Here is a 15823-nt window from a genome sequence, read left to right on the forward strand (position 1 = left end):
AAAAGCTAATTGCTATTTTTTCCACTGACTTTTAAATAATTCTAGCCACACAATAAGGGCTCAACCTACTCACTTTTGCCCTAGGTGAATACTTTAGGGGGTGTAGTTTCGAAAATGGGGTCACATCTGGGTGTGCAGTATTGTTCTGACAGCTAGAATGCTTTGTAAGATGAAGTGCGGCCTATAATTTGTATAATGATATCCTGAAAGCCAAATGATTCTCCTCTCCTTTTGGGTCCCACCATGTGGCCATGCAACCGAATATGGCCTAAGCCGGGGTATTACCGAACACTGGATGAACAGTGTAATAAAATATGGGGCACATTTTCTACTTTTCAGATGCAATGTACAAAAAATATGTCCCACAAATGATTCATTTGTGAAAGAAAAAAAAATTAAAAAGTTTCCACTGATTTGTAACCATTTCAGCCACAAACAAAGGACTCCAAGTTTACTATTCTACCACTTTCAAATTTCTGCAAACCTTGCAAAGCACATAAAACAAATGTACTTTTCACATTTTCAAAATTTTCAAAATTTCAAGTTAAATTGTTAGGCTTCTAATTCATTTAAAATGTTCATTAAAAACAAAAGGAATGCTTTCAAAATAAATAGGACCTGTTAAAAGTATAAGTTTCATAAACTATTTGGTCAGAAAGTATAAAATATATGCAACCTTTGTGTTAATATAGCAAAACATCTTTTATTTATTTATTCTATGATTTTTTGCATTGTAAAAAAAAAAAAAAAAAAAAAAAAAAAAAAAAAATCTGCTTACTTTTACTATGTACATGATGGACAACTTATGACAAAAAACGGGCGTACAGGTTTACTTGTATTGGTCCTTAAGGGGTTAAAATTATCAACAAAAATGTTTAAAATGTAATAGAAAAAACGGCCACTAGGTGGCTCTGTTCTGTTCACTGCCACAATTAACCCCTTTTCCATTTTTGCACTTTCATTTTTTCCTCATTACCTTTTAACAATCATAATCCTTTCAATGTTGCACCTAAAAATCCATATGATGGCTTATTTTTAGTGCCACTAATTCCATTTTGTAATGACATCAGTAATTTTACCCAAAAATCTACGGCGAAATGGAAAAAAAAATCATTGTGTGACAAAATTGAAGAAAAACGCAATTTTTTAACTTTTGGGGGCTTCCGTTTCTACGCAGTACATTTTTCCGTAAAAAATGACGCCTTCTTTTATTTTGTAGGTCCATACAATTAAAATGATACCCTACTTATATAGGTTTGATTTTGTCGTCTGGAAAAAATCATAACTACATGCACGAAAATTTATATGTTTAAAATTGTCATCTTCTGAACCCTATAACATTTATTTTTCCACGTCTAGGGCAGTATGAGGGCAAATTTTTTTGCTCCTTGATAGCAGTACCATTTTTGCATTGATCGCACTTCTTGATCACTTTTTATTCATTTTTCATTATATAAAAAGTGACCAAAATACGTTATTTGGAACGTTGGAATTTTTTTGCGCATACGCCATTGACCATGTGGTTTAGTTGAGGATACATTTTTATATTTCGGACATTTACGTATGTACGTGGCGATACCACATATATTTATTTTTATTTACACTTTTTTTAAATGGGAAAAGAGGGGTGATTCAAACTTTTATTAGGGGATGGGTTAATTGATCTTTATTTCCCTTTTTTTATTTTTTTTTTATTTTTTATTTTCAATTTTATAGACCCCATAGGGGACTTTAACATGCATTACATTGATCTCTTACTGTTCAATGGTATGCCATAGCATTGATCAGTGTTCCTGCCGCTTGGCTGCTCCTGCCTGGATCTCAGGCACTGAACAGTCATTCAGCGATCGGACAGCAAGGAGGCATCCTACATGCTGTTCAAGATGCTGTGATTTCACTGTGGCGGTCCCGAACAGCACCACTGAGCTAATCGGCAATGTTTACTATCGTTTTAGACACGGCAATCAAGTTTGATCGCCGTGTCTAAAGGGTTAATGCCGGACATCAGCCCAATCGGCATACCTCGGATGGATGTTAATGGTCGTCCATTTTTGGCAAAGGGTTAATACTGTGAGTGGCAGGAGTCCGAACTCAGGAAGTGTTTCTCTACACTGAGCTTGATTGACAGCTGCACAGAGCCTCATTGAAACATGCACATAGCTTGAAGTCTTCTATTCATCACAGCACTGCAACGATGTGAGGCGGAAGTGGTCCCCCAGCAGGCTTCAGTGATGTCATGCCTGCTGGGAGATTGCACTATGTGATGTTAGGAATAGTTGGGGAACATAGCCTGAGTTCGGTTAGAAAAGTTGAATTGGTGACAGATACTTTTTTAAGGAACCTGAAGGTCCTAAGCGCTGGTGATTTATTCTGACATGCTTTAACCCCTCCTCGACGAAGGGCGTACAGTGCACCCTTGTATCCTGGGACTTAGGGACCGAGGGTGTACCTGTACACCCTCGACACTTCCGCTCACTGGCGGTGAACGGAACGGGATGCCTGCTGAAATCATTCAGCAGGCATCCTGTGACAATGCCTGGGGGGGGGGGTCCTGAGTGGTCCTGACTGGCGAATCACAGCTTTTCCAGGTTAATCGAGTCTCCGGTGACCTGGAAAAAATCACCCTTGCTCAGCAAGAGTGAGGTGGCATGTGTTTAACCCCTTAAGGACCGGAGGTTTTTCCGTTTTTGCATTTTCGTTTTTTGCTCCTTGCCTTTAAAAAATCATAACTCTTTCAAATTTACACCTAAAAATCCATATGATGGCTTATTTTTTGCGCCACCAATTCTACTTTGTAATGACGTCAGTCATTTTGCCCAAAAATCTATGGTGAAGCGGGAAAAAAAATCATTGTGCGACAAAATTTAAAAAAAAAACGCTGTTTTGTAATTTTTGGGGGCTTCCGTTTCTACGTAGTACATTTTTCGGTAAAAATGACACCTGATATGTATTCTGTAGGTCCATACGATTAAAATGATACCCTACTTATATAGGTTTGATTTTGTCGGACTTCTGGAAAAAATCATAACTACATGCAGGAAAATTAATACGTTTAAAATTGTCATCTTCTGACCCCTATAACTTTTTTATTTTTCCGTGTATGGGGCGGTATGAGGGCTCATTTTTTGCGCCGTGATCTGAAGTTTTTAACGGTACCATTTTTGCATTGATAGGACTTATTGATCGTTTTTATTCATTTTTTCATGATATAAAAAGTGACCAAAAATGCACTATTTTGGACTTTGGAATTTTTTTGCGCGCACGCCATTGACCGTGCGGTTTAATTAACGATATATTTTTATAATTCGGACATTTCCGCACGCGGCGATACCATTTATGTTTATTTTTATTTACACTGTGTTTTTTCTTTTATGGGAAAAGGGGGGTGATTCAAACTTTTAATAGGGAAGGGGTTAAATGATGTTTATTCACTTTTTTTTTGCACTTTTTTTTTGCAGTGTTATAGGTCCCATAGGGACCTATAACACTGCACACACTGATCTTTTACATTGATCACTGGTTTCTCATAAGAAACCAGTGATCGATGATTCTGCCGCATGACTGCTCATGCCTGGATCTCAGGCACTGAGCAGTCATTCGGCGATCGGACAGCGAGGAGGCAGGTAGGGGCCCTCCCGCTGTCCTGTCAGCTGTTCGGGATGCCGCGATTTCACCGCGGCTATCCCGAACAGCCCACTGAGCTAGCCGGCATGCTTTCGGTTTCACTTTAGACGCGGCGTTCAACTTTGAACGCCGCGTCTAAAGGGTTAATAGCGCGCGGCACAGCGATCAATGCCGCGCGCTATTAGCCACGGGTCCCGGCCGTTGTTAGAGGCCGGGCCCGACCCGCTATGACGCGGGGCCACGCCGTGGCCCCGCGTTATAGATCGGGAGTGGACACATGACGTTCCAGTACGTCATGTGTCCTTAAGGGGTTAAAAAAAAAAAAAAAAAATGGGGCTACAAGAACATATTAGTGTAAAAAATTGAGATTTTGAATGTTCTCCTCCACTTTTCTGCTATTCCTGTGAAGGGTTAACAAACTTTGAATGTCATTTTGAATACTTTGAGGGGTGCAGTTTCTATAATGGGGTCCACTATGGGGGATATCTAACAAAGACCCTCCAAGTCACTTCAAAATGTATATGGTCTCTGAAAAATTCAGATTTTGAACTTTTCGTGAAAAATTGCTGCTAAACTATGAAGCCCTCTAATGTCTTTAAAAAGTAAAAACACGTCCACTTTATGATGCCAACATAAAGTAGACATATTGTATAGGTAAATCAAAATATAATTTATTTGCAATGTCCATTTTCCTTACAAGCAGATTTCAGTCAGATCTCAAGTCCAATTTTTCATGAAATTTGGGAATTTTTCATCAAGAAATGATCGAAGAAAATATACCACTAAAATATAAAGTAGAATATGTCAGGAAAAAACTATCTGTGAATCAAATTCATAAGTAAAACCATCCCACAGTTATTAATGCTTAAAGTGACAGAGGTCAGATTTGCAAAAAATGCTCTGGTCCTTAAGGTCAAAATGGGCTTCATCCTTAAGGGGTTAAATAGATAAAAGTAGAAGTATACTGCAGGTAAACTATGCACTGAATTATATGTTAAATTGAATCTGTCGTCTGCATCACCTGCACTAACCTGTTGCACACTTGTGCCTCTGTTCTGCCATTATTCTGGTTCTTAGGTCCATGCACGGGGGGGGGGGGTGGAGAACATACAGCCAGCATCTTCCTACTAACGCCACCTTCCCTTTGCTGATCCTGCTCTGCTGCAGTAGGAGCTTCACGCTGCAGAGGCTTGGCTGGAAGTCACGCGTCATTTTAATGTACTGAAAAACTGGGATTGCGGCGGAATGGAGGCATGAGCGGGGACCGTTAAATGCAATTGTCATCAGTGTCTCCTACACTACAAGGATGTTCAGCAGATTAGTGCCGGTGATGCTGATGACATATTCTCTTTAAACCTACTTACTGTATTACTTGTCAGCAGAAAAAATACCAGACTGAAGAAAAGAATCGTTTGTATGCAATCATTATGCTGAGAAGTACATTGGAAGATAAAATCCCTCTAGACTGTCTGTATTCATCAATCCACACGTCTATTAAAGTGGAAAACTTTCACGATGTTTACTCCATGGACACAAACCTGCTGGGAAGGTAAGAGGAACTTTGATCTGTTTACAACTAATCGAGCCGACAGGTGGAGAAGCACTGCTATTTATAACATTTATTTTTAATGCTTTTATATTGTGCCAAAAAACCTTCTGATGAAATTAAATTTCAGCCACTTTGACGCTTATCCCCTCTTCTGTGGATAGGGGCTATCTCCGTCTACTTGCCTGCCCTCAGCGTGCTCTGGTCCCCACCTCCCTGGAAGAGTACAAGTGACAGTCCGCTCAGCCAATCACTGGCTGAGTGAGACATTGCTGCTACCGGTGATTGGCTGAGCGGACTGTCACTTGTGCTTGGTCAAGGAGGTGGGGACCGAAGCAAGCTGAGAACGGGTAAGTAGACAGGGCCTCGTACAGGAGATTGCGGGGGTCCTGAGGCTGTGTTAACACCTCGGAATTTCCGTGTGGAATTCTGCACACAGATTCTGGAGCAGCAGAGTCCCGTTGAATTCAATGGGAGTCTGATAAGTAATGCACAGAAATTCCAATTTCCGCGTGCATAGAAAGAATGAACCTGTTCATTCTTTCTGCCAACTCCGCACAGAATGCATAGCCGTCTGAGATGCAGCATTCCTGTGCTGTCTTAGCGCCAGCATGTTATGCCGGCACCCACAGTCTACGGAATGTCTGCAGAGAGATTTTCCGTGCAGACATACCGAAGTGTTTACATAGCCTTACAGTCGGACCCCCATTGATAAGACACTTATGCCCTATCCTGTAGATAGGGGATAAGTGTCTGATAAGCATTGTTCCCCTGAGTACTCCTTTAAAGGATTATCCAAGAGTCTAAACAAATAACTAATTTCTTCCAAAAACAGCACCGCGCCACACCGGTCCTCAGGTTGTGGGGTATTACAATTTGGCTCTATGCACTTCAATGGAATGAGCTGAGGACAGGTGTTTTTGGAAGAAACTTGCTTTGTTTTTGTATTTCTGATTAACCCCTTTAATTCAGTTATGTTAATATGTAAAAGTTTTTATTCTCTTTTCTTCAGAGGTAAATTTGCTGTGGTTCGACGATGCACAGAGAGAACCACTGGAAGAGAATTTGCTGCCAAATTTCTTAAAAAGCGAAGACGAGGGAAAGACTGCAGAGCAGAGATAATCCATGAAATAGCTGTACTTGAAATAGCAAAGATAAATCCACACATTGTGGACCTCCATGAAGTCTATGAAACTAGCCATGAAATTATCCTAATTTTAGAATAGTAAGTTATTCAGGTAATTTACATTAACACTGGCTATTTTTTTCAGTGTTCTGGGTTAATATGACTACTGACCTATCCTCAGCTGATCACTGTGGCGGCTGCTGCTGCTGCAGATCTGCACAGATGGCTCAGTTCACTGCCTAGTGTCCAGGCCTGGTTACTGCAGTGCGCAGCTGTGACTGTACCCCACCAGTCAGTGATGGGTGGGTAATCCTGACAGAAGGCCAACAATTCTATAAGCCTGAATAACCTGATATTTTACAGTATTCAAGTGTTTGCCTTCACATGTTTAGTAACTTTGCTTAATTTCATGTACCCAATGTTTTATTGGCTGTTTGACAGTAGAGAGCACTATACGAAAAAAAGTAATGACTACATCTAGTGCCAGAAACAGTTTTTTTTGTTTTTAATAGTAATAACTTAAAGGGGTACTCCGCCCCTAGACATCTTATCTTTTCCCCTATGCAAAGGATAGGGGATAAGATCTCTAGGGGCAGAGAACCCCTTTAACCTTTTAGTTCAAACTCCTACTAGTTAATATTAGTATTACTTATTAAAATTATGTTTGATTCCCAAGTGCTGCAGGTGGAGAAATATTTAACCTTTGTGCACCAGACCGAAATGACAACATCTCTGAAAGACAAATAATTACACTATTGCGTCAAATCATTGAAGGCGTGAAGTTTCTGCATGAGAACAATATTGTTCACCTTGATCTTAAGGTAATGTTGTTTAAGTAGGCATCGACATAACCTCTATAAATATATCTGTGTGTGTGTGTATATGTATGTGTGTGTGTGTATATGTATGTATATATATATATATCTCTATCTATATCTCTATCTATCTATCTCAACAGAGCAAGCAATATGAGAGCTTTTTTTTAACATGGCAAGTTAAGTAGCCTAATGGCGTCCTTTTATTTTACCTTGTGTGGTAATGTATGACAGTAGCAAAAAAATAATTATTTTGAGTGTTTTTTTTTTTTTTTTTTTTTTTTTTTTTTTTTAAGCAGTGTTGACATCACGAGGCACGGACATATCAGCAAAGTATCAAAATTGTAACAGTGCTCTTGTCTGCATGAAACCTGTTCAATTCAGTGACCAAAACGTAGTCAGTGACTGTTTGGCTCATTTTTAGAGCGTATATGAGTAGTGGCTTAAACAGAAAAGAGTGGTTTGCTGTATATACATATACAGTCATGGCAGTAAATGTTGGCACCCCTGAAATTTTTCTAGAAAATGAAGTATTTCTCACAGAAAAGGATTGCAGTAACATATGTTTTGCTATACACATTTATTTCCTTTGTGTGTATTGGAACTAAACCAAAAAAGGAGGAAAAAAAGCAAATTGGACATATTAAGTTAATATTTGGTTGCACACCCTTTAAAAAAAATGACTTAAATCAGTCGCGTCCTATAACCATCAATAAGCTTCTTACACCTCTCAGCCGGAATGTTGGACCACTCTTCCTTTGCAAACTGCTCCAGTTCTCTCTTAGGGTACGTTCACACTGACAAATATTTGAGCGGAATTTGCGCTGAACAAATCCGCTCAGAAATCAGTCTTTTTCCGCTTGGACTCTGCGCGGTATTCCGGGCTGATTCCGCACAGAAATCAGTGCGGAGTTCAGCACAGCATAGAAGACATTGTACTTTTTTTTTTTTTTTTTTTTTTGCGCGAATTCCGCACGGAAGTGTGGCGGCCTGAAAAAAAAATTACATTGACTTCTAAGGAGTTACGACGCGAATTCTGCATGAAGAACGAACATGTTCATTCTTCATGCGGAACGGAATTCAGTGACGGAATTCCGCTAGCGGAAATTCCTCAGTGTGAACTGAGGAGCAGAATTTTCATTACATGCTATGGGTTTTTCACTGCTGAATGATTTGGAGAGGAATAAGCGAGCAGAATCACTTGCGGAAATTCCTCTCCAAACTTTCAGTGTGAACATACCCTTATAGGAAGGGCGTCCGGGGCCAGAGGCAGCAGAACAACCCCAAAACATCATTGAACCTCCACCATATATCACTGTAGGTACTGTGTTCTTTTCTTTGTAGACCTCATTCCATTTTCGGTAAACAGTAGAATGATGTGCTTTACCAAAAAGCTCTATCTTGGTCTCTCCTTTCCCAGAAGGATGTTGGCTTACTCAAGTTCATTTTGGCAAAATGTAGTCTTACTGACCGTAAATCTGCAGAAGACGTTCTTTATTCAGAATCACGTATGATCCATGTGAACAGGTGGGGAGAGTGGGCGTCAGTGGAGACCTTCGGGCTACGGACCATGTCACGCGTTAGTGCTTCTTCAGGCCCTTCTTGATTATGTTGCGCAAAGGATAAAGGCAGATCTAGATCTCTGGAGATGGACTTGTAACCTTGAGATTGTTGATATTTTTCCACAATTTTGGTTCTCAAGTCCTCAGACAGTTCTCTTCTCCTCTTTCTGTTGTCCATGCTTAGTGTGGCACACACAGACACACAATGCAAAGACTAAGTGAACTTCTCTCCTTTTTATCTGCTTTCAGGTGTGATTTTTATATTGCCCACATTTGTTACTTGCCCCAGGTGAGTTTAAAGGAGCATCACATGCTTGAAACTATTTTATTTTTCCACAATTTTTAAAGGGTGCCAATAATTTTGTCCAGTCCATTTTTGGAGTTTGGTGTGACATTATGTCCAATTTGCTTGTTTTTCCTCCCTTTTTTTTGGTTTAGTTCCAATACACACAAAGGGAGTAAACATGTGTATAGCAAAACATGTTACTGCAATCCTTTTCTTGAAACATTTCAGGGGTGCCAACATTTACAGCCTTTACTTAAACTTAATAGTGGTCTCCTTTCTGGTCATAGAATTGAATAAGGCACATTCCAATCTGAGCACAGATCTGTTGGCAGACGATTTTGATATTTTACTGCTGAGGCACAAATTGTGATGTTTACGCTGTTGCAAAAATGACATATCTTTTTGTCTTCTTCTTTGGGTTAGTACGATTACAGTGAAGGCAAATCGACCTAGTTTTTGTTAAGGAATACTTCATGTTATACAGCATGAAGAATTGAACAGATTGATGTAGTTAGTTTTGTGGATAAAGTTCCAGTCGAACTTGTCATATCTTGTCTTGTTCTTTTCTGCTTACTCTGGGCTGAGTGGTCATGCGAGTGGTTCTAACCAGTGATTGACATCTGTATACAGAGAGCTGTCAGTCAGAGTAGCACCACCTACTTGGCCCAGAATGAACAGAATAGTGTATTACATGAATAAATGACAAGTTATCCCGAAACTGTTCCTACAAATCTATATATCAATCTGCTTAGCTTATCATACTCTCTTACATACTGCCTGCAGACTGGACTATATAAAAAAAATCCTGCGTCTGTGTGTTACAGCTTCGCTTGTAAACAACCAGACTGCGGCTGCGTAGCTCCACATCGTGTAGTTCCGATCAGCTGACTACTATAGGTCAGCTGATGCAGGAGCGTCATAGATGCCCAGGATCAAAACAGTATGATCCGTGCAAGCGCCAACTACTTGCGCATGCGTAGTGCGTCTAAATGAGTCACAGCACATTAGTGAATCAGCCAGCGCATACCATATGCGCTTGCCAATACCCGAGGCGCACCTGACAAAAGACGCACCGCATAATCTATAATGCATATGAGTTTGAACAGACTTCCATACATGTACTCATCAAGATAAGCATTTTTATTAAACCCTGGCATCTATGTTAATAACAATGAAAAAAATATCACAAGAAGGTGCCATATTGAAACACGGATCAGTGTAGCACAGAATATATTCAGATTATAAGATCTACATTTATACAAAAAAAAATTTCAAGGAGTCCTCAGTGAATTCATCCTCCGCTGTAATCTTCATATAAAGTGATGATGAATAATTAGTGAAATGAATCTAAAAAGACATGTAAAAAAAATATCATCATATCATCATGGGAAAAAATATCCAAAACCTCATGTTGTCACTTATAAAAATTAAATACACGGAACAGGTGAAAGAAGATAAAAAGTAAAAAGAAATAATAAAAACAAATGATGGAAAAAAAGGGAAAAAAATAAATAATAAAAAAAATAAAATAAAGAAATAAAGAAAAGAAAAAGAGAAAAAAAAAATGTGACTATTGATTGTAATGATATATGTATAACACCTGTTATGTAACCAATCACAGTATGTTGTGAATCCTATATATATGCACATTGGGGGACATGTATCATTTCCAGTGTATAATAGAAGTTTTTTACCCCTCTGCCTGTTGTCTAAATTTGGCGCAGCTGCGTTAAATTTATCATTCTTGTGCAGCTACTTTCTTGAATTGCATTTAAATTTAGAATTCTCCTCTAAGCATAAATTTACACCGCAGCTCTATTTAGTAGGAGCTTTGTCTGCAGCGTATCTGCACCTAAACAGTAATTGTGTCCTCGTTATTAGTTTTAGAATTTTTTTTCTTCATTGTGTAGAGTTTTAATCTCACAATAATACCACTTTTTGCACCCAATTATAACACATCAATTATACCAATATCCTTATTCTTCATTTAACATCTGTGACACCCCTGTGCAAATCACCTCAAATGTACATGGTGCACTCTACCTTATGGGCCTTGTTGTGCGCCCGCAGAGCACTTTGCGCCCACATATGTGGTATCTCCGTACTCTGGCTAAATTGTGTCCCAAAAAATGGGGATCTTTTTTTCCCATTTACCTCTTGTGAAAATGTAAAGTATGCGGCAACACCTGCATGTCAGTGTAAATAATTTTATTTTTATACACTAACATACTGGTGTAGACTCCAACTGTTCCTTTTCATAATGGGTGAAAGGAGAAAAAGCCCCCCAAAATCTGTAAGGCAATTTCTCCCGAGTACGGCGATACCCCATATGTGACCCTAAAATGTTGCCTTGAAATACGACAGGGCTCCAAAGTGAGAGACCGCCATGTGCATTTGAGGCCTAAATTAGGGTTTTGCATAGGGGTGGACATAGGGGTATTCTATGCCAGTGTTTCCCAAACAGGGTGCCTCCAGCTGTTGCAAAACTCCCAACATGCCTGGACAGTCAATGGCTGCCCGGCAATACTGGGAGTTGTTGTTTTGCAACAGCTGGAGGCTTCATTTTGGAAAACAGTGCCGTATCAGACGTTGTTCATATTTATTGGGGAGGGGAGGGGGGCTGTGTAGTGGTATGTGTATATATAGTGTTTTTTACTTATTTTATTTAAGTGTAGTGTTTTTAGGGTGCAGTCACACAAGCGGGGGTTCACAGCGAGTTTGCTGCATCTCAATCTTGCAGCACTCCCTGTAAACCTCCGCCCATGTGAGTGTACCCTGTCCATTCACATTGGGGTGAGGGGGGGAAACATCCAGCTGTTGCAAAACTACAACTCCGAGCATGCCCTTTGGCTGTCCATGCATGCTGGGAGTTGTAGTTTTGCAACAGCTGGAGGCACACTGGTTGCGAAACACGGAAACAGACTGTGTTTCGCCACCAGTGTGCCTTCAGCTGTTGCAAAAACTTCAAATCTCAGCATGCAGTGACAGCAGAAGGACATGCTGGAATTTGTAGTTATGCAACAGCTGGAGGCATACTGCTACAACTCCCAGCATGCCCTTTGGCAGTCCGTGCATGCTGAGGGTTGTAGTTATGCAACAGCTGAAGGCACACTGGTTGCAAAACACTTGAAAGTTTACTTAACTTAGTGTTTCCAAACCAGTGTGCCTCCAGCTGTTGCACAACTTCAATTCCCAGCATGCATGGTCTGTCAGTACATGCTGGGCGTTATAGTTTGGAGGCACAGCTGGAGGCACACGGGTTGGGAAAAAGAGTTAGGAAACCAACAATGTTTCCCAACTAGTGTGCCTCCAGCTGTTGCAAAACTATAATTCCCAGCATGGCCAGACATGCTGGAAGTTGTATTTCGGCAATATCTGAAGGGTCAGATGTTGACGAACTACAACTCCCAGCATGCTTGGGCAGTCTGGGCATGCTGGGAGTTGTTGTTTTGCAACAGCTGGAGGTCCACAGTATAATGGTCTCCAATCTGTGGTCTTCCAGATGTTACAGAACTACAACTCCCAGCATGCCTCGACAGAGTGGGCATGCTGAGATTTGTAATTTTGTAACATCTGGAAGAGCACAGATTGGAGACCATTATACAGTGGTCTCCAAACTGTGGCCCTCCAGATGTTGCAAAACTACAACTCCCAGCATGCCCAGATGGTCAAATGGTAAGATGGCTGGCTATCAGTGATAGCCACCATCTTACCGGGCGCTGGGGAAAAGTATAACGGAAAGCAGTACATTTTAAAAATAAAAGGAGAATGATCTACAGTGTTAAGTGGATTACAAAGCTATTTTAATGTGACGGAGCTTGTTCAATGATAAGTAAGCTATCAAACATTTCCTATGTAAATGTATTAAATTGTTGGATCATAAAATAACAAAACCAATATACAAGTGATCTAATGAATAAATGAACTGTAAACAAATATTCTATATGCAAATTAATTTAAAAGTGCTTTGGAATAACCAAGGAGTAAAAAGCAAAAGAAAGCAAACCAAATGAGGAATTGAGATCGGAAAGTAAAAACATTCTGGTGGTTCCTTAGTAGAACTTTCCTTCAGAAATAGAAAGGATTGCTACATGCAGTTAAAGTTGGCTTTTATTTGCGGGGAAAAAGACGCACTTGCGTCAAAATTTTTGGTGCAAAGGAAAAGAACGCAGGTAATAAATCCATGTGTACTATAGATGTCACTCCAAGGTACCCTGATTCAGCCACATCTGGAGGACATGCTCTACCAAAACGTGCGCAAAAAAATGGGGAAAAAAAAGCGCTTGCGCAAAATTTTGCGCAAAAAAAAATACACACAAAACAGGGGTAAAATCTTTGATACATGTCCCCCATTGTCACTTTGTTTGATATGCTTGAAAAAGGCAGTTTGTTGCCGAAACGTTGCACATGAATAGCAAATAAAGTCTCATTCCATCTACTAGCCTGAGTCCTCAGCTATTTGGTGCTGTATCCACTTTGGACTTTTTTTTTATATATATATATATATATATATATATATTCTACATCTGTTTTTATCTATACCATTTTTGTTTTAATGGGACTTATTTATTTTATTATCTGCTATATAAAGTGACCAAAAATTCTGGATTTTTTTTTTTTTTTTGTCCTTGACTGTGCAGTTTAAGTAATAGTATAGTTTAATACTTCTGTCATTTCCGCACGGAGCAATACCATATATGTTTGTTTTTTGTTTGATTCAAACTTTTATCAGGGAAGGGGCGCATTCACTTTTATTGTGCTATGACATTTTATTCACAATTTTTTAGTCCCCATAGGGGACTATTACATGCAATCTTTCGATTACATACGCTGAACAAAACTGCCATAGCATTGATCAGGGTTATCTGCGCTCCATTGTAGGCTGCGGTGACTGCCTGCTCTATTGGAGCTCCAATGAGACAGGAATAAGGCAAGTAGGGACTCTCCACTCATCCTCTGAGCTGATGGGATTTTGCCACAGTGGTCCCGATCAGCTCCTCTGAGCTAACCAGCAACTGTTAACACATTGCAGTGTCTAGTGGGTTAATCCAGGATATCAGTTTGATCAGTGATATCCGACATTAGCCTGGCTGCTGATAGCAGCTCCAGAGTATGCTTCATAGACTGTGAAGAGTTCTTAAACTGAGGTAAGATTATATATAATATTTACTTCTCAGCGATCCATGCTTTATTTTTATTTTTTTACACTTCTTTAAATGGGCACTGTCATGAAAAATTATTTTTGATATGTTGTAGTACTTAAGTACTACAACATATCTCTAATATACTTTTATAAAAATAAAAAAAAATGCTTTTAAAACATTTTAAAAGCAATTTGAAATTCGGCCACTAGGGGGCGCCCTCCTAGTGGCCGAATGCAGTGCTGAGTGACGTCAATGCAAAATGCGCAGGCGTAGTAACAGCCAGGGCTGCGCATCGGCTTCCCGCACTCGCCGACGGCCCTGCTGCGGGGGGCGTGGGGGGTTGTCTGCTCCTGCAAGGCACGGGGGGCGCGAGGAGTGCTGCTGCAAGGTGGGGGCGCTGCTGCAAGGTACGGGGGGGCGCTGCTGCAAGGTGGGGAGGGGGGTGTTTGGGTGTTACTCACCGAGCGGCAGGAAGAGGCTCCCCCGCACCCGTCCCTCCCGCATCGGCTCCTGGCTCACTCCTTCCCCCATGAAGCTCCTGTCCTGGGTGCCTCCAATTGTTTTACCACTACAACTCCCAGCATGCCCTGACAGCCAATAGATGTCAGGGCATGCTGGGAGTTGTAGTGGTGAAACAGCTAGAGGCACCCTGTTGGGAGAACTAAGGGCGGAAGTTGCCCCCCCCCCCAGCAGGCATCAGTGACGTGGTGCCTGCTGGGGAAGTCTGCCTGGTAGTGAGCACACTACCAGGCAGACTAAATGCCATTTTAAAAATAGTAAATAAAAACAAAAAAAAAATTATAGGCAGGGTGGGTGTTAGGAATAGAAGGGCAATAGGCAGGGACATAAAAAAAACATGATGGTGCGAGCTACCCTTTAATGGTTGTGAATGCATAAGGCTGAACCATTAAATTTTTTAATTTTCTTTTCTTTTTCCTGGTTAACTTTTAGCTTCAGAATATACTGCTCAGCAGGCTGGAACCTCCAGGTAACATCAAAATAGTTGATTTTGGAATGTCCCGAAAAATAGGAAATTCTGAAATTCGAGAAATTATGGGCACAACTGAATATTTAGGTAATTGTTTTCTTGTTTGCTAGTAAACACAAATAAAGGCTTGTCTCATTAGAAACCTTTTTTATATTTTGATTTTTTAAACGGGTAGTTAAGAAAATAAAAACCACAATACCTGTTCTGTGTCCACTGTAGTTATCCTTGTGATTTTGCCAGCTCCTGTGGCCCCTGTTGTCTTCTGAACATACTTTTTCCTGCTTGCAGCCCAGGAGGAAGGTGGCTGTAAAGCAATATTTACTGCTGCCCTTCTAGTGGTTGCCAAACTGCAACTCCCAGCATGCCTAGACAGCCAAAGGCTGTCTGGGCATGCTGGGAGTTGTAGTTTTGCAACATCTGGAGGGTCACAGTTTGGAGACCACTATTACAGTGGTGCCCAAACGGTAGCCCTCCAGATGTTGCAAAATTACAACTCTCAGCATGCCTAGACTGCCCAGGCATGCTGGGAGGTGTAGCTCTGTAACATCTGTCCCTTGAGATTTTGCAATTTTCATAAAAATTTTGAAAATTGCTGCTATATTTTGAAGCCCTCTAATTTTTTCAGAAAGTTAAAATATGTCCATTTTATGATGCCAACATAAAGTAGACATCTTGTATTTGTGAATCATTATAAAATGTATTTGGAATATTTTTTTTTTCCTTACAAGCAGA

The 15823-nt window shown here is 40.3% G+C and overlaps 1 protein-coding gene across 10 annotated transcripts in view; it reads left to right on the forward strand.

Annotated features, from left to right (window-relative positions):
* Nucleotides 1-15823, forward strand: part of STK17B (serine/threonine kinase 17b) — an 85182-nt gene that overhangs the window by 23074 nt on the left and 46285 nt on the right. For 5 of the 10 annotated variants that reach the window (XR_008847167.1, XM_056535768.1, XM_056535766.1 and 2 more), the window contains exons 2-5: nt 5004-5173; nt 6183-6395; nt 6973-7117; nt 15055-15178. Coding sequence is in view for 9 of the 10 variants with exons in the window: in XM_056535768.1 (XP_056391743.1) it covers nt 5004-5173; nt 6183-6395; nt 6973-7117; nt 15055-15178 (652 nt within the window). In the remaining variant the exon portion in view is untranslated. The remainder of the gene's footprint in view (nt 1-5003; nt 5174-6182; nt 6396-6972; nt 7118-15054; nt 15179-15823) is intronic. The other 5 variants (XM_056535769.1, XM_056535767.1, XM_056535773.1 and 2 more) reach the window with 1 other exon arrangement.

The sequence above is a fragment of the Hyla sarda genome, chromosome 8 (assembly GCF_029499605.1).
Source record: "Hyla sarda isolate aHylSar1 chromosome 8, aHylSar1.hap1, whole genome shotgun sequence".
NCBI classification, from domain to species: domain Eukaryota; kingdom Metazoa; phylum Chordata; class Amphibia; order Anura; family Hylidae; genus Hyla; species Hyla sarda.